Here is a 23,356-nt window from a genome sequence, read left to right on the forward strand (position 1 = left end):
ATCACTTTTCTCCAGATGTGATGTCACAACACAGGCCCAATGGCCTTTTTAAAATTTTATTTTCTCACACCACTGCTGAGAACAGTGGCAGGAAACAGGATATGAGGGAAGTGCATCCCCCATCCCCACTGGAGATCTGAGAATCCCCCTCTCCCATAAATACAGCCTGTTACTGAGGATCATTCGTAAAACAGTGTGTTCCTGCAGAGTCAGAAAAACTGTAGCCAGTCGAGCATGACTTCTGGTTTCATCCTTGATCAACCTAATCCCTCTAGAGATTGTAGTCGTGAACATGATCTTCAAAATATTGAGCAAATGCAAATATTCCTGCCTGACTAGACCATAAATTAATTCAGAGCTATGTGAACTGACAGTTTTAATCCCAGCAGCTGCTTTGATGCTAAAGCTTAATTAGGAAAACGTAACTGTAAATATTAACTCCTTTTCTTCTCTCTCTCACTTCTGAGAAAAAAAACTAAAATAAATAATAGGTTCCAGAATCCATTTTTATTCGTTGCACAGTAATTTCTCAAGTCACTGAATAATGGTATTTATATGAAAGAAGAAACAAGTTCACATTTGCAAGTTCAACACATACAGGCTTGAATCCAGAGCAACTTTTCTGTGACGCAATGATTTCCACCCACAGAGCAGTTTTTTCATCTCCTCCTTCAATCCCAGATGCCCCCCAAGATTAATCAAGTCATGAATCACAAAATCATAGAGTTGAAAAGGGCCATACAAGCCATCTAATATAACCCCCTGCTCAATGCAAGATCAGTCCAAAGCATACCTGACAAGTGTTCTGTCCAGCCATTACTTGGAGACTGCCAGTGAGGGAGACTGCCAGTGAGGCAGCTGATTCCAGTGCTGAACTATTCTTACTGTAAAAACAAAAATCCTTATATCCAGCTGCTACCTTTTTGCTGGTAAATGAAACGCATTATCGCAAGTCCTATGCTCTGCTGCCAACAGGAACACTTTGTCAAATGACAGCCTTTCAAATACTTAAAGAGAGCAATCATGTTCCCCCTAATGTCCTTTTCTCCAGACTGAAAATTCCCAAGCTCTTTAGCCTCTCCTCATATGACTTGGTCTCCTGACCTCTGATCATTTTAGTTGCTCTCTTTTGCACCCACTCCATTCTGTCCACATCTTTGAATTGAGGCGTCCAGCCTAACCATTGTGGTGTACAGTGGAACTATGGCATCTTGTAATTGGGATGTTACGTCTCTGTTGACACACTCCAAGATCACATTAGCCTTTTTGCTGCTACATCCCACTAACTGTTCACATTTAGCTTACAGTCCATCTGTATTCCAGGATCTTGTTCAAACATGCTGCTACTCAGAAGTGTATCCCCCATCCAGTATGAGTGCTTTTAATTGTTATTACGGTACCCAGATATAAAAGTGCACTTACCCTTGTTGAATTGCATCTTGTTCACATCCAGCCATTTTTCCAGTGTGTTCAGATCTTTTTGAACTCTGGTTCCAGTTTGCAGAGAGCAAGAGGTTGGTGTGCTCTGCTTACAGAGTGCTCTGCTTACAGAGTGGAGTGGGTGCAAAAATATTTATTTTATTTGTTACCTCTGTTTTTCTTTCCCTTTTCCGGCTCTCTTTGCTGGCAGCTTATCTTCCTAGGCTTTTATTTTCTTTTTTACTTTAAATAAATGTTTACTGAAGTGTCAAAATAAACAACGATATGCAAAATATTGTTTATATCAAAATAAGAATAGCACCAAAAGTGCCTGCAGGATACAGTAAATAATACAAACAACACATGCATCAGAGCTCAACGCTCGTATCAAACTAGAGACGTTTGAAAATTATCTCTCAAAGAAAGAAATTCTAAGAAAGGAACCAGATAGGGGGTTGATTTCTAACTATCAGTATCTTCCTGTAATAACGAGTCTGTTATTTTGTCCAACGTGCATAAATCACATATTTTTAGAATCCATTCAACAAGCAAAATGGGCAGAATATTCTTCTGTGTCCTAGCTGTTACTAATCAGGCTGCTGCGCATAAAATTTCTATTAATATTTTATTGTGTGTGTTCAGTGAATATAGTCATTTCATAAGTTCAAAACTAATAACTTCATATTTAATGACATTGGTTGGTGTATAAAATCATTAATATTTAAAACAACTGCTTGCCAAAATTCCTGCACATATTTGCACATATTCCTTCACATATGTGTGCCAATAGGTTTTAATATCTCTGCACCCTTGCCAACACAACGGGAATGCTGACTTAAGAATTAGGTATAACTTGTGCAGTGTTAAATACTAACTGGCTAAGAGCTTTAAAAGTTGATTTCAAATTATGATATTTTTAGATTGGAACAAAGAAGAATTCCAGGTATTGTTCCAATCAAATATTGTTGGAGGAGCTGTGAAATCCTTGTCCCAACTAGAGACCTATGTAGGTGTGTTGAGTAAAGTGACTGCATTAGATGTGGAATGGAGAGAAACACAAAAGGGATTTTTGGGGTTATGTTTTGTCTGCACTCTGCTGAGGGTTTTTTGCAATTTTATCTAACTATATGGTATTTGTTTTAACCTATAGGTTCCCCATTAGTTCATGGGGTATAAGAGTTACAGGAAGCAGTTAGTGTTTTATATCATTGATATTTGCACTCCTTGGGATTTTATGTTGTTACCTAGATAAGGCTAATGTTGAACCTGGGGTTAGTTGTGACATCTGCTCAGCGTTATGTCTGAGTAGGGAGCAATAGTTAGTAATCAAATGATTGACTGATTTTGTTAGGAGGATGAAGAGTTTTATTTGGATTGCTTGAGATTGTTTTACTACCTGGTTTCTACTTTTTGTATTTTATATAAATTAGTAAGAATGCTACATAAGCTTGGGGCAGAACTGTGTGACTTGGGAAACTGAGAATGGAGAACTGTAATGAGGATGTCACTATGTAATCTTGTTGAATTCTGTCTGACTTTCATGGTATTTGCTACTTCTCCCAGTTTGGCAAATTTAATGAATAGTCCCTCCGCTTCATCCAGATCATTTATAAAAATATTGAAAAGTACCTGGCCCATCAAGTCAAGATTTGCATATTTGAATGTAATTAGAGATTAGTAACTTCGAGTAAATCAATACAGGGACAGGGGTTTCATACAGCAAATTTCCTTCCGTTAATGAGCCATCTCTGAAGTGCTAAACCACTGAGATGCATTGACTCAATGGAGTCAATGGAATCAATGCATCTAAATGATGCTGCTGGAGCACTTCAGTGCTATAGTGCTTTCATGCTGTAGTCCTCACCTTGAAAGTTTTCTTAAAAGTCCAAGGAAAATCATAAAGTGAAAAGGGGAGGGTGGGTGGGGGAGGCAGCATTGTAGGAAGCGCTATGCAGGGTTGTTGTTTTTTTAGTAGGAATGCAGTTCCAGCTGGCTTGGCATCAGGAGGTGTGGCCTACTATGCAAATGAGTTCCTGCTGGGCTTTTTCTATAAAAAGCCCTGCATAAAACAATGGTGCTATCAGGAGGTGTGGCCTAATATGCAAATGAGTTCCTGCTGGGATTTTTCTAGCGAAAAAGCCCTGGCGCAACAGCACTCCACAGCAATTTGGAAGCACAACAAAGGGGTTGAAAAAATAAAAACACAGTTTCCTTCAAAAGTGCCTCAACCACATTTTGCTAACCTGATGCAAGCGGGTTTGTATAAACAGGCAAATAAATTCCACTAACAGCCAGTTAGTAAAACATGTCTGTCTCAAATTACAGAAATAATCCATTAGCAACCAGTTACTAGAATGGAATACAAAAGCAGTTTGAAGAGGGTCTTGGTGTTTCTTTGTTTGTTGCTCTGCCTGTCTGGATTCAGTCTCACCTTCTAATTCTTATTATTCTCATTTTTTTCCTCAGGATGGTACTGTATTTGATGGCCGACCTATAGAGTCTCTCTCTCTGATTGATGCAGTAATGCCTGATGTAGTACAGACCCGGCAACAGGCTTTCAGGGAGAAATTAGCTCAGCAGCAAGCCAGTGCAGCGACAGCGGCAGCAGCAGCCACTGCCACCACAATAGCAGCCACCACAACAGTGGCAACAATGGCAACAACAACAGCTGTTCAGCAGCAGCAGAATACACCAAAGAATGGGGAAGCCACTGTGAATGGAGAGGAGAACGGGGCACATGCAATAAGTGAGTTAAAATCAGGTTGCAGATGGATATGATGACCACTCTCCCCCCCCCCAACAACATGGTTAGGGCTGTCTGTATTACAGGATTCCATGCAAAACAGAATGCAGTCCAAACTGTCTATTGAATGAAAAATCCAGTATCTTTTAAGTTTCTGATTTTTTAAAAATGTATCCCAAGTGCCTAGTCCTTCATTGCAAAATTTGGTTTCAAAGCCTGGCATTTTAGCAAACTCTGAAGTCCAATGAAGTAGAATGTCAGTGGGCAGGATTTTCGATCAACATAACTGCTTGCCTTTCTCCATGACTGTTGGAAATTAATTAAATTATCTAAATGTATGCAGTTGCACAGCCGTGTAAAAGAACATTATCCATATATTCTTTGTAGTACAGAATTTGGGTAGTCTTGGTGAACTGTGGAAAAGGAATCACCACTTTTAAGGCTGAAGTTAATGTTAGGAAACATCAGGTCTTGCATTCAGCCACTGTATGAACCAGTCAAGAGATTAGAAGACTTTACAATCAGATGTGACTCATTAAAACAAACATGCATATACATACCAGTAGGCAGCATAATGCAGCACTAGTTGTCAAATCACAGCTACTGAGCTTTCTGGATGATCTTGGGGAAATGGCCTTGCCAAGTCAAAATGGCTGTGCAAAATTGCTCCCTTTCACATGTAGATAGAGGGCAACTTCACATGTTATGGAGTAAAATTGTACATTGAGTATTTATAAAATAAAGTGAGGTATCTTGTTGGATATTTCTGGGCATGTCTGTTTCACTTTTGTTGTTCAGTCTTACAGTCGAGTCCGACGCTTTGCGACCCCATGGACAAAGTCACGCCAGGCCTTCCTGTCTTCCACCATCCTCCGAAGTCTGCTCAAATTCATGTTTGTTACATCAGTAATGCTATCCAGCAATCTCATCTTTTGCCGTCCTCTTCTTCTTTTGCCTTCTGTCTTTCCTAACATCAGGATCTTCTCCAGGGAGTGCTCCCTTCTCATTTGGTGGCCAAAGTATTTCAGCCTCAGCTTCAGCATCTGACCTTCCAGGGAACACTCTGGGTTGATTTCCCTTAGGACTGACTAATTTGATTTTTTTGCAGTCCAAGGGACTCTCAAGAGTTTTCTCCAGCACCACATCTCAAAAGCATCTATTCTTCTGTGCTTGGCCTTCCTTATGGTCCAGGTTTCACACCCATACATTACTACTGGGAATACCATCACTTTGACTATATGGACTTTTGTTGACAGTGTGATGTCTCTACTTTTTATCATACTGCCCAGGTTCGCCATAGCCGTCCTCTCAAGGAGCAAACGTCTTTTAATTTCATGGCTACAGTCACTATCTGTAGTGGTCTTGGATCCCAGAAATGTGAAGTCTGTCACTACTTCCATGTCTTCCCCTTCTATTTGCCAAGGTGTGATGGGACCAGATGCCATGATCTTAGTTTTTTTGATGTTGAGTTTCAAGCCTACTTTAGTGCTCTCCTCGTCCACTCTCAACAAGAGGTTCTTTAGGTCCTCCTCACTTTCTGCCATTAGAGTAGTGTCATCTGCATATCTGAGGTTGTTGATGTTTTTCCTGGCAATCTACATTCCGACTTGTGCTTCATCCAGGCCAGCATTCCGCATGATGTACTCTGCATATAAATTAAGTAAGCAGAGTGACAATATACATCCTTGTTGAACTTTTTTCCCATTCTAAACCAATCAGTTGTTCCATATCCCGTTCTGACAGTTGCTTCTTGACCCTTATACAGATTTCTCAGGAGACATGTGAGGTGGTCTGGTACTCCCATTTCTTTAAGGACTTGCCACAGTTAGTTGTGATCCACGCAATCAAAGGCTTTAGCATAGTCAGTGAAGCAGAAATAGACGTTTTTCTGATACTCCCGTGCTTTCTCCATAATCCATCAAATGTTGGCAATTTGATCTGTAGTTTCTCGACCTCTCCGAAACCCAGCTTGAACCTCTGGTAGTTCCCGATCAACATACTGCTGAAGCCTAGCTTGTAGGATCTTTTAACATGACCTTGCTGGCATGTGAAATAAGTGCAATGGTGTGATAATTTGAACATTCTTTGGCATTACCCTTCTTTGGGATTGGAATATAAACCAATCTTTTCCAATCCTGTGGCCACTGTTGTGTTTTCCAAATTTGTTGACATAATGTGTGAATAACTTTAACAGCATCATCTTTTAGGACTTTGAATAGCTCAACTGGGATACCATCATCTCCACTCGCTTTGTTGTTAGTAATGCTTTCTAAAGCCCATTTGACTTCACACTCCAGGATGTCTGGCTCAAGGTCATCGTTTTCACTGTCATGGTTGTCCGGGACATTGAGATCCTTCTTGTATAATTCTTCTGTGTATTCTTGCCACCTCTTCCTGATCTCTTCTGCTTGTTAGGTCCCTACCATTTTTGTCCTTTATCATGGCCATCTTTGCATGAAATGTTCCCTTGATTTCTCCAATTTTCTTGAAGAAATCTCTTGTCCTTCCCATTCTATTATTTTCCTCTGTTACTTTGCATTGTTCCTTCAGGAAGGCCTCCTTATCTCTCTTTGCTGTTCTCTGGAAATCTGCATTCAGTTGGGTGAATCTTTCCTTTTCACCTTTGCTTTTCGCTTTCCTTCTTTCTTCAGCTATTTGTAAAGCCTCATCAGACAGCCACTTTGCTTTCTTGCATTTCTTTTTCTTTGGGATGGTGCTGATTGCCACCTTCTGTACAATGTCACAAACCTCCGTCCATAGTTCTTCAGGCACTCTCTCTATCAATTCTAGTTCCTTAAACCTATTCTTCACCTCAACCTTATAGTCATAAGGGATGTGATTAAGGTCAAACCTGAATGGCCTAATGACTTCCCCAGTTTTCTTCAGTTTAAGCCTGAATTTTGGAATGAGTGGCTCATGATCTGAACCACAGTCAGCTCCAGGTCTTGTTTTTGCTGACCGTAAGGAGCTTCTCCATCTTTGACTGCAGAGTATATATTCAGTCTGATTTCTGTGTTGCCCATCAGGTGATGTCCACATGTAGAGTCGCCTTTTAGGTTGTTGGAAGAGGGTATTCGCTGTGACCACCTTGTTCTCTTGACAAAACTCTATTAGCGTTTGCCCGGCTTCATTTTGTTCTCCAAGGCCAAACTTGTCAGTTGTTCCAGTCACCTTTTGACTTCCTACTTTGGCATTCCAGTCCCCTATGATGAGGAGGACATCTTTTTTTGGTGTTAATTCTAGAAGGTGTTGTAGATCTTCATAGAACTGGTCCACTTCAACCTCTTCTGCATCAGTGGTTGGGGCATAGACTTGGACTACTGTGATGTTGAATGGTTTGCCTTGGATATGGACCAAGATCATTCTGTCATTTTTGAGATTGTATCCCATTACTGCCTTTCTCACTCTCTATAAAGGCCACACCATTTCTTCTATGGGACTCTTGGCCACAATAATAGATGTAGTGATCCTCTGAGTTAAATTCACCCTTTCCCATCCAGTTCAGTCTTGCCATCTCTTGTTTCACCACATCTAGCTTACCTTGATTCATAGATCTTACATTCCATGTTCTGATGCAGTATTGTTCTTTGCAGCATCGGATTGTTCTTTCACCATCGGACACATCCACAGCTGAGTGTCCTTTCGGCTTTGGCCCAGCCACTTTATTTTTTCTGTGGTTACTTGAATGCTCTTCCCCAGTAGCATATTGGGCACCTTCTGACCTGAGGGGCTCATCTTCCAGTGCCATATCTTTTAGCCTTTTGTTTCTGTTCATGGGGTTTTCTTGGCAAGAATACTGGAGTGGTTTGCCATTTCCTTCTGCAGTGGATCACATTTTGTCTGGCTTCTCAGCTGTGGCCTGTCCGTCTTGGGTGGCCCTGCATGGCATAGCCCACAGCCTCATTGAACTGTGCAAGCCCTCTCGCCACAACAAGGCAGCAATCCATGAGAGGAATTAAAGTCTGTTTCACTTTAATGGAACACAAATTGGGATGCTGTGCAGGTCTTTGCAGCATGTAGATATGGGTGAACACAAAAGTTGTAGTCACTTCTGATCTGATGGTGTACACATATGCACAGTCCAGTGAATACAGTGTGTTGGATTTAGACTGAGATGAGACCAGTGTTCAGGTTCTGTGACAAACTCTGGGTAGCCTTCAGTAAGATTTATTCTGTGCATGAACACAAAAGCTTACATTCTGAATAACAGATTGTTGGTCTTAAAGGTGTCACTTGATTTCTGCTTTGTTCTACTGCTTCAGACCAACACGGCTGCCCACCTGGATTTACAGTATATACTTGAAAACAGTGCTCTGAATGTTAATAATTGAGCAATTCCCTGCATATAGTACCTTGCTCTCTTTGAAGAAAAAGTAACATATGCTGATTTGGAATATGTGATCTCAGCCCCTCAACCTTACTATTTTCAAGTCAGTTATTTTCCCTCTTTCAGTTTGGCATTTTTTTGGTCTCAGTTTTAGGGTTCAAATGCAGTTAGTATCAAATAATATTCAGCTTTTGGAAAGCTCCTTCAGTGTTCAAACCATTTAACGTATATTATGACAGTAATTGTTAAAACAGACATGTAAAATAGGCTAGTATTATTAACCTCAGGTTGTCTGAGATTAAGATGAGCTTTACCAGTGAGAAAAATTTAATTGAGGATTCATGGTTGAGAGGCAGAGCAGATGTTTTGCATGTTGAAGGACGATTAGTCCCTGGAATCTCCAGTTTAAACAGGTCAAATGATGTAAGAGGCTTCCACCTAGAACCCTGGAGAGCAAATGCCAGTTAGAGTAACAGTTCAGTAGGGCAGTGGATCTGACTTGGTTTCAAACTCATGAGGCAGTTTGTTGAGCCAGCAACCTCACAGATCTCAGGTTAATTTCTTAGCTACTGTGTTATGGCAGCATTCGGCTTCTAAATACCATATATAAATAATATCTGAATATATAAAAATTGCTATTTCCTTCCTTGTCATTGTGTGGCTTATCTTTTAAAATTCCTTGTAGTATATGCCATTCAGCAGTATATCCAAAACAGAATATGATTTGTGTCATATTTAAAGCCTATTCTTAAAAGTAGCATTTAACTTTTGCTTTAATCTGTGGAAGGAAAGTGTACTTTTATGCAGCCTGTGTAAACCAATCAAATAAAGTACCAACATAGTTGAGAAAATGAACAGTGTTGCTAATGCTGTTAAAATGCATTTTTAATGCTATTAAAATGTTACAATGTTTTGTCTTCTAGATAATCATTCAAAGCCAATGGAAATTGATGGGGATGTTGAAATTCCTCCTAACAAAGCAACAGTCCTTCGTGGCCATGAATCGGAGGTCTTTATCTGTGCCTGGAATCCTGTCAGTGATCTACTAGCATCAGGGTGAGTAGAACAGGTTTCAGAGTATATAGTTGCTGACTTTATCCATACTGATTCTAATTACCGTACCTGCCATGTGCTTGCTTTCTCATGCATCTTCTGCTTTAACAGCATCACACACACACACCAGTTTTAGCATTTTGTTTTTGGACAGTCAGTTTATTGTTATCAAAATCAGATATTTCCATATCCTTAATATATATTTTGTTATGTTAGGTCTGGAGACTCAACAGCCCGAATATGGAATCTTAATGAAAACAGCAATGGTAGCTCCACTCAACTAGTTTTGAGGCACTGTATAAGAGAAGGAGGCCATGACGTCCCCAGCAATAAAGATGTTACATCGTTAGACTGGAATGTGAGCTGATACTAATATTTTATAGTTTTGTTAAAGTTGTTTGGTGTTGCCATTCTAACTCAATTTCATTTTATACTGGCAAAACCCCCACTGTGGTCTGTTATCGGAGAACCTGTATATTTAAGGTATATGTGCATATTCCATAATGGTCCAGTCATTAAGACCATGAACAGAGTTTCACTCACCCAGTGGGAATTTTTGCTTTCCCTTTGTGTGCTCCAGTTTTCTGAGAACACTCCTGAAACTTCAGTTGTGTCATTCTAAGAGATCTTTGGAATTTGCTTGTGGTCTGTGTCTGTAGGAGAAATAATTGGAAATCACTTGGACCTCTCCCCCTCATTCAAGTAGAAGTCCATTTTCTTGCACAAGTAGCATCTTGAATCATCCCCCCCCAAATATAATTCCTCCAGTGTGTACTGAAAAAAGAATATAAAGTAATCTGAAATCAAATGCAGATAACCCATTCTAAAACACTCTGAACACAATAGACTTCATCACTCCTTCCAGCTGTAAATCTTTAACTCATATGTAAGAGATATGCCATGCATTCAGTCTCAAGTAAGTTCCATAGTTGTTGGATGGCTGTTGAAAGCTTCTGCATTCATAATGTATTTCAACTTTACAATAAATGCAAAGGATTTACCAGCCAAAGAAAGCTACCAATGACCCATACTGGGCTTGCAGGTGGGAGATTTTAAAAAGAAAATGAAGAGGCCTTAACAGAAAGCAGTATTCTTCCAACCAGCCTTAAAGCCCTTTCATTGAGAAACAAGTCCAATGGAATTAACTTTCAAGTAAAAACACAACTTGACATGACACTGGGGTCTTATGATTGGATTATATCTCCACATAACCATTAAACAAAGGTGGAGGTGGGTAGGTGCTGGACTGGACTGGGATCATGAAACTTAACCTTTCTCCTACACCATTTCGCTGATATTACCCACCCCACAGAATCCACTGTCAGCTAGGATCTTGAAGTTGATTTACATTGGCGAAACAGCACAAGGCCTAACCAGTCACAGGCTTGCAAGTTTAGCTATGTAAGTGATGCCCCACTTTCTGAAACATGATTTGGACACCTCTTAATGTCAGAGTAAAGAAAGAAGACAGCCCCCAGATGCCTGGCATTCTTCTAGAACAAGAATCGCTTTGTCAGAGGACCTCTAAATAGGGTTGCCAGCTCTGGGTTGGAAATACCTGGAGATTTTGGGGGTGGAGCCTAAGGTGGGTGGGATTTTAGGTATAATGCCATGGAGTCCAACTTCCAAAGTGGCCAGTTTCTCCAGGAGAACTATCTCTGCCACCTGGAGATCAGTTGTAATAATGGGAGATCTCCAGCCACCACCTGGAGATTGGCATGTCTACCTCTGGAGGAATTTGGATCTTGCAAATCTCCTTTCCACACAATATGATCCCACTGTTAACCTCTCTCTTAATCAGGTCTTTCTCCTTAGAAATCTAAAATGTTTTTATGTCACTTGCAAAATGAGGAGTCTTTCAGTGTAACTTTTGGGTGAAAGCCTAAAAAATGTTATTATTCAGAATTAGCAACAGGAAAGGCTCATGATTTAACTAGTATGAAGCTGAAAAGCCACTTTTCACATTGCTGTTGGCTTCCCACCACTTTTCCTTCCAGTATCCATACAGAAGGCCACATCTGATCTCCATTCTGCACCAGCGGAACCATCAACAGTTTGTTAAATGCTTTTGCAGAATGACTTCAGAGACTGAGAACAAACAGCATGTATTAAGCTTGCTTATAAGAGAATTCATATGGAAGCCAAATAGCATAAGGAACTTTAATTTTTAAAAAGAGTCCAGTAGCACCTTTAAGCCTAACAAATTTTATTGTAGCATAAGTTTTTGATAAAATTTGTTAATCTTACAGGTTCTTCTGGACTCTACTATTTTGTAGCAACAGACTAACACGGCTAAGTCCTCTGGATTTAACTTTTAGGGGGAAACCACAAGTTCTGCAGTGTCCAGTTAGGAGTGAAAGATTTTTATTGTCTCTAACACATTCAGGCAAAACAATAGTTTTTTCAAGCTGGAAGATTTTTTTATTTTTCACCTTTTAATGAATCCAGTCTTTCACTTACAGCATTATGCACACATATTCCTAATACACAGAAAATAAGAGCCTGTCTGCTGCCTGAAACTTCCACAGATGAAAGGCTTTCTATATGTGGAGTGGGAATTCCCTGCTTCTCCCTTCTTCCTGAAGCTGGGTTGCCGACTTCCAGGAGGGGCCTGGAGATTCCCTGTAATTACAGTTGATTTCCAGATGGAGATCAGTTCACTTGGAGAATGGCTGCATTGTTGGCAAAAGAAACCAAATACACCATATACAAGCCCGGATCATGTGCAAGCATTAGGGTTTTTGTCTATGCTTCATATCCTACATTTAGCCCATTTGATGTGATTGATTTGCAGGACAACAGCCCTGGCAGCTATAGATGGAGACTACATTTTCATATGTGGGATAGAAGATTTCCACAGAAAAATATAGCATCAGAAAATTCATTCTGGAAAACTTTCACTCCACATTACTGGTTAAACAAGGCAATAACCTTTAGTAGGGGAGCAGTTAAATAATAATAATAATAAAAAGATACTTCCTCTCATTCAGCAGAGCTTCTGATTTCTTTTACTTTTGAAGACTCATATGTGAAAGGCTCATCCACGTGTATGAGTGTATCATAGCTGAGTCAGTTACATTACATGTGTCTTATGCAAAACATTTATTGATTTCCCTTTGACATGTCCACCAGAGTGATGGAACACTATTGGCAACAGGATCCTATGATGGCTTTGCAAGAATATGGACAGAAGACGGTAAGATTAAACACCAGCTGTTTCCAAATGGTTTGATGGTGCTGGCTTATTTCCATTTGCAAGCCCCACTTGAACTGTTAACTTTGTCTGTTTCAGGGAACCTTGCAAGCACTTTAGGTCAACATAAAGGGCCCATCTTTGCTCTCAAGTGGAACAAAAAGGGGAATTACATTTTAAGTGCTGGTGTTGACAAAGTGAGTAGTGAAATACTTAACTATCCATTATAAATCTCGCAGCGTTCTGAGTGCGTTTGTATGGTTCTGCTTGAATTCTTATAAAAACTGCTTTGGGGGGAATTCAGCATAATTTAATTTCTGGTCAACTGAGAGTCATTTAAAAAAAATCTTGATTTTATCAAAATGAAGTGATTACTCTTTTAAGAGATGGTAAATCTTACCATGGGTAACATGTTGTGAACATTCCTTGTTTGTCATATAGTGTGAATTTTCCATCAAAGGGTGGTGGTGGTGTTGTTTTGAGAAACATTGCTGGTATTTTTGCACACATGTGCCAGTATGCATTTGCAGACATTCATATTCCAGGGCCAAACAATATACATTAGGAAGCAATTGATTTCTCCTGCATCCCTACCAATTCAAATGTCATCCCTCTTTAACATCATTTTCCACAATTTTATTATTTAACTTGAAGTATTGAATTAAGAGTTATGAATGTAGTTTGTGGCTCTTGGCCTAAATTGCCAGAAATTAGTGTCTTAAAACTTGAGAATACTAAATAATGCCAAAGGACTGACCATTCAAGAGCATTGTGAATATTGTACTGTTACATCATCAAAGTTTAGTGGGGATCTTAATAGGAAATCTTATCAAGGCACATGGGAGAAACCACCTTAAATCCCTAATTTTTCCCAAACATCAGGGGTGGAATTCTAGCAGGAGCTCCTTTGCATATTAGGCCCTGATGTAGCCAGTCCTCCAAGAGCTTTTTGTATGCTCTTGGAGGATTGTCTACATTAGGGGTGTGTGGTTTAATATGCAAAGACGCTCCTGCTAGAATTCCACCCTTGCCCAAGCATACATGGGCACTTGAAACCTGTGTTTTTGTTCACATATTGGCTTAGTTCATACTTAACAGAAAACCAGGTTTGGGGCATTTGTTAACCAGATTTGAGTTTAATCTTCCTCTTGCAACCTTCAAGACTTCCTCTTCTTAGCAAACCATAGTTTTCCATTAAAAAGGTAAAGGTAGTCCCCTGTGCAAGCACCAGTCGTTTCTGACTCTGGGTGATGTTGCTTTCACAATGTTTTTACAGCAGACTTTGTATGGGGTGGTTTGCCATTGCCTTCCCCAGTCATCTACACATGGATAAACTGTGGTTTGTGAAAATGACAGTATGCCTGTAAATGGCACTGAAAAACCATTGCTTTCCCACTTGAAGTACAAGATGGCACAATGGTATGCAAAGAGTCTTCAGTCTGAATTATGAGAATTGTTAGATCCCCAACCAATGTAATGTGTTATCTTAATATTAAATTAAATATTAAAAATTATTGTTTACTATCACAGTATGCTTTTGTCTTCTCACAGCATTAAATGGTTTAGATCATAATTAAGTGTCTTAACCCACATGACTGCTATGGTTTCTGTAGAATTTGATCATGTGGTGAGGCAAGTATTACTAAGCCTCCATAATAGATTATAAACGCACCTAGACAATTTTGTTTTAGAGCAAATCAGTCTCACCTCTTCCTATATTGTGGTGACTGAATCCAATTATTAATGGTAATATATTAAAAAATAATTTTTAACGGAACAGATCAAGTTTTCAGTGGTTGTCAGTGTACTTCCAGGCAAAATCACCTTTCTCCTCAAGGATGGTTACTGATATGTGTGTTTGTGTGTGTGCTTTCTTCCCCATCTGCCCTCAACCACACAGACAACAATAATTTGGGACGCTCATACAGGAGAAGCTAAACAGCAATTTCCTTTCCACTCAGGTAATTGACCTATATATTTATTTATATAATTTTTTTTAAAAAAAACTTGTGGCTTGACCAAACACAAAGTAGCTTACAGTTCATTACTAATAAAAGACCTACTGTTTTAGTTGTAGTTTTTTTTAATCACAACAAAACATCAGATCAGAACAAGCCTGCTGTACTTAATGTCTGGCATGTTTTAAAAGCAGTGATGGGTTTCGGTGGGATTCTCTGGTACCTTAACAATGGGGTGGGGTGCGTCTGTCTCATTTGGATGATTCTACCTTTTAGACAGGAGTCAGTCCACCCAAGGGTTTCTTAGTAAATATATATATATATATTGGTGAAATCTATAAAATATTGCAAAGCATTTTCAGTGCATAACAGTACTTGAAAATAGAAACACAAACTTCCAGCTTTGACTCATCATGATACTCTTGACCTTTCCTGGGTTTGTGTGTGTGTGTATGCCTCCTGCCACATCTTCATTTAAACAGATAGCATATCATTCTTGGGCTGACAGCAAAGATGAATTGTTCTGAGTCAGTAAATTTTAGGGGGGGGGGGATTTATGTCTCTCTAGTGTAGAATCATTTTGCAGCCTCAGCAGATGCTCCTTGACAGGGTTCCTAATAGTCCAACAATCCATTCTTTAACTTGCTTGTTGAGGTTAATGAGGTGGGCATGCAGTACCACTGCATCCACCCAGTTCTGCAAGTCATAGTGTTGTTATGTTGTTGGAGGGATGCTACTGCTCAGGGAGATATGCTACAGCAGACATTTAGAATCACATTAACAATCATGTCTTTGATAGCAATGACAGTGGCCTTGGGTGTCTTTATCCTGGCCCAATTTCTGAATGGTCTGGGTTTTTTTAATTTCCCTTTTGCAGCCCCTGCTCTGGATGTAGACTGGCAGAACAACACTGCTTTTGCATCCTGCAGCACTGATATGTGCATACATGTATGCAGGCTTGGCTGTGATCGTCCTGTCAAGACTTTTCAAGGCCATACGGTAAGTTTATAAATGGCCCTTTTGACATTTCATGTGAGGACTGGAGCACCTGATTTGATGTGCCATATATAGACCCTGGTCCTTTAAGACATGTTTTGAAGTCATGAATCCCCATGCGTCAATAAGGTTTTATTTCCACAAATGATAAACTTCAAGCACAGAAGGAAAAACTTTTTTAAAATTAGAAATTTAAATAGCATAGATGGTTCAACTACACCATTTAAAAAAGACAGTGCAAGAAGACAGCTGATTGTATACAAAATACTTTGCATGATTCTGTTCAGATGATGTGCCACAGAATAGAATTTTTGCGATCTTTCATGAACAGAATAAGAAAACCTGTACTGTAAAATGTGGTTGTTTTAGTTGTCTTTTTAATAAATTCAGCCCTCTTCTGGATAAAACCTACAAAGCTGATTGCATGCCATAATTACTGATAAAAGAAATCTTTATTTCAGAATGAGGTCAATGCAATCAAGTGGGATCCTTCTGGTATGCTTCTAGCATCTTGCTCAGACGATATGACATTAAAGGTAAAACAGGCTTCTAGGAAGCCTTTCATTGGACTGTATTTTACAAACCTGTTATAAAAGACTGACTAAGACAGGTTCAATTCCGTTGCTAATTTTTGCATGCGTACATTTTTTATCTGGATTATTCTACTGCAATATTAAAAATATCAAAAATAGCACTTTTTAATGTACAACTTGTTTTATGGAATATAATAGCAGATTATAACTTGCAGGTATGTTTTTTCCTTTGATCTTAATAGATATGGAGTATGAAGCAAGACACATGTGTACATGACCTCCAGGCACATAACAAAGAGATTTATACTATCAAATGGAGTCCAACGGGACCAGGCACCAGCAACCCAAACTCCAATGTTATGTTAGCAAGGTAAATACAGTATTATAACTTCAAGAGCCAGTGTGGTGCAATGACTTGACTGCTGAACCATGTGAATTTTGGCTGGTTACTCTCTTAGCCTAATTTACTTCACAAGGTTGTTATACAGCTAAAATGGAAGAGAGGAAACAGTACATTGCTCTGAACTCCTTGGAAGAACTCCAAGTTGTAAAAGAATTCAAAAAATTAATGTATGTTCCACAGCTTGACTTGATTAGATGATGGTGTGTGTGTGTATTTGGTTCTTCCTCCAAGCAGCTCAGGGAAGCATATGTGGCAAAAAAGGATATGTGAAGTCCTTTACACTTTACTCGGGAGGCATCACCACCCTAGATTTTACCTTCCCCATTGCACCAAGGGATTCCAGAGCAATATATATTCAGAGATAGAATTTCAGCTTTAGTATAAAACCCACCCAAATATGTGGCCAATAACTGAGGGACAAAGTAAACCAGACAGAGACAATGTGGTGTGTGAGAGAGACAATCTTTGAGAGACAATATGCTTTTTAAAACTGATCACAAATGGCGTTTATTGGAAGAAAACAAAAATGGAAGAAAATAAATATTAACAGGTCACAAGGGAGGTAGGGGACATCAGTTTTTAAGCTATTTCTCCCAAGTGGGTGAACCCTTTCCAAGCAGACTTTTATATTATGCTACACTTCTGATCATACTGTTATAAATAATCTGATCCTGACATTGCCCTCTTCTGTTACACTGACCCTTTCACCCAGCTTTGCTCTTTACTCCCCAGTTCTGCTTTTTCCTCCCCAGCTGATGGAAACTCAACTGTAAAAGCTGACTCCCTGCTTCCCAGCCCACAGCTCCTATTAAGGGTTGGAGGTGCTCCCTCATTGGCTCCTCTGTTGTTGATTGGGTTTTGTTCTATTCTCTCTGTCATACATAGCATGCAAGTTGTTTTCCTGCTGTGTTATTCCCTCTACTGTTTTGTGACACAGAGATACCCACGAGTTATCTATTGGGCTCCATGACTAGTAATGGAATCTGAACAGTGATATTAGAGTTCAAAGTTAACATTCTGTCTGGTGTGCTACTGATCATTTTGGGATGGGATGAGGAAAGGGAGGCAAGAAACAATGTGCAAAATTATAGTTTTTTATGGGAAGCCACAAACACGTTTCTTAACCCTGTGAAATGATGCTGGGGCTTGTATGGGATTAAAATTTAGCAGTATCTTTCAAACCTTTTGGTGTTTAATGTTTCCCACAGTGCTTCGTTTGACTCCACTGTTCGATTGTGGGACGTTGAAAGGGGCGTATGCACTCACACATTAACCAAACATCAAGAACCTGTCTACAGCGTAGCTTTTAGTCCTGATGGAAAATACTTAGCAAGTGGGTCCTTTGACAAATGTGTCCATATATGGAATACTCAGGTAGGGCTATTTTAGAACATGAATGTTTAAAATGCTAATTGAAATGATCTTGCCTTGTATATGGATTTTAAAACCTTTCCAAGTAAATCTCATTGTGTCAAATGTTAAATGCTTAAATTCATCGAATTTTTAAGAGCCAAATATTTCAGAATGACTATAGTATTTCAACAGTGCCCCAAGGCACAGAGTGGTAAAGCTGCAGTACTGCAGTCTGAGCTCCCTGCTCACGACCTGAGTTCGATCCCAGCGGAAGCTGGGTTCAGGTAGCCGGCTCCAGGTTGACTCATCCTTCCGAGGTCAGTAAAATGAGTACCCAGCTTGCTGGAGGGAAAGTGTAGATGACTGGGGAAGGCAGTGGCAAATCACCCTGTAAAAAGTCTGCCATGAAAAAGTTGTGAAAGCAGCATCACCCCAGAGTCGGAAACGACTGGTGCTTGCATAGGTGCTTGCAAATACCTTTATAGTATTTGAAGTTATCTAATGCTCTTGGGTATCATCAGCATTTTGATGATACCACCCTAAAAATCTTCAATGATCTTCCCCACCAGCTTCATAAATTAATGATAAAACATAATAGAATCCAAACCATAAATCTGCCTTTTATTTGGGCTATCCTGAAAGTCTGATCATATAAAAAAGAATGAACCAGATGATAATAATTTGTGTTTGATTCACTATGCCTACAGTAAAAGGGTGAATATTAAACATTTTTTTTCTAAATGATGGCGATGTTTATTTTTATTCCTTAGAGTGGAACTCTGGTACATAGCTACAGAGGGACTGGGGGAATATTTGAAGTCTGCTGGAATGCTAGAGGAGATAAAGTGGGAGCCAGTGCATCTGATGGATCGGTAAGCCTTTTGTTGACATACTTTTATTTACTATTATTAAATTCAGCCCACAAAAGAAAAAAATTTCTGTGTTATTCAGCTGATCTTTTTGAGTGAAATGGGGACTGCCTGGAGGATTTTAAGTGTACTTTCAAGTGGGTAGACATGTTGGTCTGTAACAATGGTCACAGACCAGGAAAGCCCAGTTCGTGGCTTGCAAAGCTGGCAAATCCAAACCTCCAGCCAAAAACTCTACCTGAACGGAACTGGTTCAGGACCCTGGTAATACACTTGCACCGCTTCCAGGTGGTGGCTACACCATCCAGAAGTGAGGCAAGTGCATTGCCCTTGATGCACTTGTGTAACTTCTGATTGGTGTTGCTCCTGTGCGCTCATGTCATTCAGAAGTGATGCAAGCCCATCAGGGGCATGCTTCCAGAAAACGCAGACACACTATGGGGGGACAAACATCAGAACCAAGCAGAAGTTTGATGAATGTTTCAAGGAAAGCGGTTTTTTGAACCACAGTTCAGAGTTTGCAAACCGGGCAAAGTTCAGCTGGACTTTAGCCTGGGTTTGGGTCTGTACCCCATCCCTATTGGTCTGAAGCAACAGAACAAAGTTTGAGTCCAATGCATGCACAAGAAAGCTTATATCCAGAATTAAATTTTGTTGGTCTTAAAGGAGCCAGTGGACCCAAACTTTATTTAAGTGTACTTGTCCATCTGAAGGGGAAAAAAGGCTCAGTTCAGTTCTTGGGTTTCAAATGGAATCCAGAAAGGTACAGGTTAGTCTGCTGAAGACAAATTTTGTGAGCCTGAACCCACTTTGCCAGCTTTATGAACCGTTGTACTCAATGTAACACTTGGCCGATTGAAGTCAGTGGATGTGTCCAATCACACACTTCCTCTGTTGGAACAGCATCTCTGTTTTCAGGAGAGGGAGTGGCAATTCCTGCATATTTCCTGCTTTCTACTGCAGACTCCTGGTTTGCTCATGAAATTGTTCCTGAGCATCCACTGATACCCAGGAAAATAGTGCTGTGGGAGTGGCTCAGTGTGCTACATCAGGAAGGTGAAGCAGTAAAATCCTATTCTGAAAAGTTAGATATATGCCAGTGTTTTTGAAATATCCAGCAAATGTTCATGTACCTGAGAGTTTTTGCTAGGTCATGCCACTTTAGTGCCATTGAAACTATAAGTGGTTTTTTCATGGTATTTGGGAGAAGCTATGCTATTTTTTCTTAAGTGTATCTTTGTTGTGTCACAAGAATCTGGGGAGGTCTCCAAAGGCTCTGCTAAATTCTGACTTTATGACATAATTGAAAAAATGAGTCTAAATTCTTGCCTTTCCAGAAACTCTTCTCATATGGTGGCAGCACATGGGTTGTTGGGGTAGCTGCATATACAAGCTTGAATTGAACAACCCCCCTCCTTTTTTTAGGGGAAAGGATTGTCTTAACAGAGCACTTGGTATGGAATGACCAGGTCACACATTTATTTATACATATGAGGTATCTCTTCCTATCTTTCTTTTGCCTGTCTCTGCCAGGCAAAGAATATCTTTCATCAGGTGAGATAAATAAACCAGCCCTCAGGGCGTGTAAAATTGTACCTTCTTTGGTATTTTCTTTTGTATGGCCTAGATCAGGGGTGGCCAACGGTAGCTCTCCAGATGTTTTTTTGCCTACAACTCTCATCAGCCCCAGCCATTGGCCATGCTGGCTGAGGCTGATGGGAGTTGTAGGCAAAAAACATCTGGAGAGCTACCGTTGGCCACCCCTGGCCTAAATCATTATCCATTTTTTTCCAGGGAGCCCAAGTACACAATATAACAACTTGGGCCATGTATTTTTAATCATTTTCCATTGTCCTATCCCATTGGCTGGCTTTCTTTGCTGCAATACCATCTTATTGCTATACCATCATGCAATGTATTTTTAGACCATCAGAACACTGAATTGTAGAATGTGCCCAATTGAAACTGCCATCTATGGTCTATAGTGTGCCTATTGTTTTATGGCACTGCCGCATATTGTTTTGATTTTAATTGTAAGTTTTAATTGTTGTTTTATCTATGTTGTTATCCTCCCTGAGCCTGTTTTGGGAAAGGGCAGGATATAAATTAACTAAATAAAAATAAATAAATGTCATTCTCTCTCTCTCTCTCTGTTCTCAGGTTTGTGTTCTAGACTTGCGAAAGTAAATGCTTTAGATGAAATTGCAAATGGACCAGCAGTTGAATGTGTGGATAGAAGCATTCTTCAAAACTATTCTTGACATCTCTAGTACTGCAAGAACTGGAGGGAAACAAACAGGACTGGGGGAGGGGAAGCAAAAGCGTGGAACAGAAACAACTCTCCCAGGTGCCTGAAGCCTGCAATGTTTTGTCCATAACATTCACCAAGGAGTAGAATAACATACAGTCAAGGGGGTGGGGAGGGGGGATAGTTTCCACCTGGAACATTGCGCCTATGGAAGCAAGAAGACCATCACCAGCTAAAAGCCTGCCTGTTTGGTTTGGGTCTCCAAGAACTCAATCTGATGGCTGCAGAAGAGAAGAAGAGAAGCTGTGCCAAAAATAATAATATTATAATAAACCTATAAAGCTAAAGTGCTTTGATTAAACCAAAATGGGAAGAAGAATCCTCCTCCTCCATGCGGTGTAGTATTTTTTTCCTTCCAATCTGGACACTACAGTTGCACTCCCAAAGGACATTCAAAGACCAGTTTGTACCAACAATGCGTGCAACTTTGTAATCACAACACTTTGTATCTTCTAGACTACTTTTATTTGTTCAGTGGACTTTTTGTTTTCCTATCAGCTGGAATATTAGGCCTTGAGGATCACAGGCTTAGCTTTGAACTGAATATTTTCTTCTCTTTTTCCAGTCTTTTTTTTTTTTTTTTTGGTCTGGGGTTTCCCCCACCCCCCTTGCCTTCAGTGAATGCAGCCAGGTGGGCAAAAATGAAAAGGTGTAAGAGACTGCCTCTCTTTCCTCTTTTCTTCTCTCCCCTTTCTCCTCCTCTCCCAGCTTCTTCTTCCTCTTCTGTTTTTTTTAATTATTCCATGCTTCAGATCTTAGAGGCTGAAGGGCACTTTCATCAGATTGTGTAATAAGTGCTTTATGTAAGAATGCAGTGCCGGGAAAGCTTTTTACAGGAGAAAAATGACTTTTTAAAAAAGAAAGAACCCAGTGTATTTTTGGAGAGAAAAGAAGTATTTTTTATGTTAAACACAATTTTAGAAGCTTAAAATGTCCACCAGATGTAGATTGGATTGTGTTAACCATTTGAAAGAACAATGTAGATGGAATCTGATACACATTTAAAGATGCAGTGTCCCTTTTATCTCCTCATAAAAGGCATTTGGCTAAAACAACAGAAATCAAGGTACTGCTTCTTTTTGATCAGCCTTCTGCAAGAGTAAAAGCAAAAGGCTTGCGTGGTTTCATTTCATTGGCAGGACTTTGTGATGGCAATTATAATTACTTATTTCAGGAATTTAGTTTTCTTTTCTTTTTTTAAAAAAAGTGATATTTCTATTCTGCTTCATATATCCCAATAACTACTGTGAGATACATCCAGAGTGGCCTACGGCCTAGTTGTGGAATTCTGTTCCAAGCGAAGTTTTGTTAATTGATCTGTGATCAAAGTCTAACATTCACAGTGTATGGAACTGACACTGTTTTTCATTTGCTGACCCATTTTGTGTTTACAAATCAGAGCAGGTTAGGGCCCCATATTAGAGACTGGCAGAGCTGTTGTGTTTCCAGTGAACTGCACTGCATCTCCACTGCCCCAGATATATGCCAATGTGACGATTGGAATTTATATGTGGATTTAAGCTAGCTTTATCATTGACAGTTCTGGAATATTACAAAAATTGCACCTGGATCCATCTGAGATGGTCAGCACTGTGAATTGCTCCTCGCATTCTTCTGGAGAGGAGGCAACTGCATCTTTAATGTGGTCACTCTATGGGGCATCCCATGGCCTGATCATGGGAGGGATCAATATATTAGTTCCCTGACACGGATTAGAAATATTTTTATTTTTGTTCTTTAAAACAAAACTAGCTAATTTTAGAGCCAAGTGAAGTGCACTTTGTCAAACATAAGGGTCGTCTTTTTTGGGGGGGTTGGGGGGGTTACTTTTGTCTGTTTCTTTTTTGCCTTTTTAAAAATGCGGTTCTTTGTCAATTGCAGAATTTGTTCTGTTAGCCACTTACTGATAATTCTGGCTTCTTAAGTTTTTATTGTCTGTGTCAGACTTGAAGCCAGGCTTAGTTTTCTTTTCAGCATTTCCCAGGTTCTGTTGAAACAACATATGCTCTTCCTTCCTTTCTCCTTGCTTCCGTTTTCTCCACATGCACCCTCCCTTACACTCACTCTCTCTCTCTCACTCCCTCTCTCTCTCTCTTTGTCAGCAGATCACCTTGTGGGTTGTAGTTCATTTGTTTCAAGGAAAGAATCAACAGATCATATTCAGTGTCTTGAATAAATTGCTATATTTTGATATTAGAAAA

At 39.7% G+C, this 23,356-nt stretch overlaps 1 protein-coding gene across 10 annotated transcripts in view; it reads left to right on the forward strand.

Annotated features, from left to right (window-relative positions):
* The window catches only part of TBL1X (transducin beta like 1 X-linked), a 191,788-nt gene extending 168,432 nt beyond the window's left edge, over positions 1 to 23,356 (forward strand). For 9 of the 10 annotated variants that reach the window (XM_060233936.1, XM_060233940.1, XM_060233937.1 and 6 more), the window contains 12 exons: positions 3,886 to 4,165; positions 9,413 to 9,545; positions 9,759 to 9,900; positions 12,675 to 12,738; positions 12,835 to 12,932; positions 14,636 to 14,696; positions 15,571 to 15,692; positions 16,151 to 16,225; positions 16,465 to 16,592; positions 17,834 to 17,999; positions 18,749 to 18,850; positions 21,008 to 23,356. In XM_060233936.1, the coding sequence (XP_060089919.1) occupies positions 3,886 to 4,165; positions 9,413 to 9,545; positions 9,759 to 9,900; positions 12,675 to 12,738; positions 12,835 to 12,932; positions 14,636 to 14,696; positions 15,571 to 15,692; positions 16,151 to 16,225; positions 16,465 to 16,592; positions 17,834 to 17,999; positions 18,749 to 18,850; positions 21,008 to 21,034 (1,398 nt within the window). In that variant the 3' untranslated portion in view covers positions 21,035 to 23,356. Of the gene's footprint in view, positions 1 to 3,885; positions 4,166 to 9,412; positions 9,546 to 9,758; positions 9,901 to 12,674; positions 12,739 to 12,834; positions 12,933 to 14,635; positions 14,697 to 15,570; positions 15,693 to 16,150; positions 16,226 to 16,464; positions 16,597 to 17,833; positions 18,000 to 18,748; positions 18,851 to 21,007 lie in introns of those variants that run through there. The other variant, XM_060233943.1, reaches the window with a different exon arrangement.

The sequence above is a fragment of the Heteronotia binoei genome, chromosome 3 (assembly GCF_032191835.1).
Source record: "Heteronotia binoei isolate CCM8104 ecotype False Entrance Well chromosome 3, APGP_CSIRO_Hbin_v1, whole genome shotgun sequence".
Classification (NCBI taxonomy): Eukaryota; Metazoa; Chordata; class Lepidosauria; order Squamata; family Gekkonidae; genus Heteronotia; species Heteronotia binoei.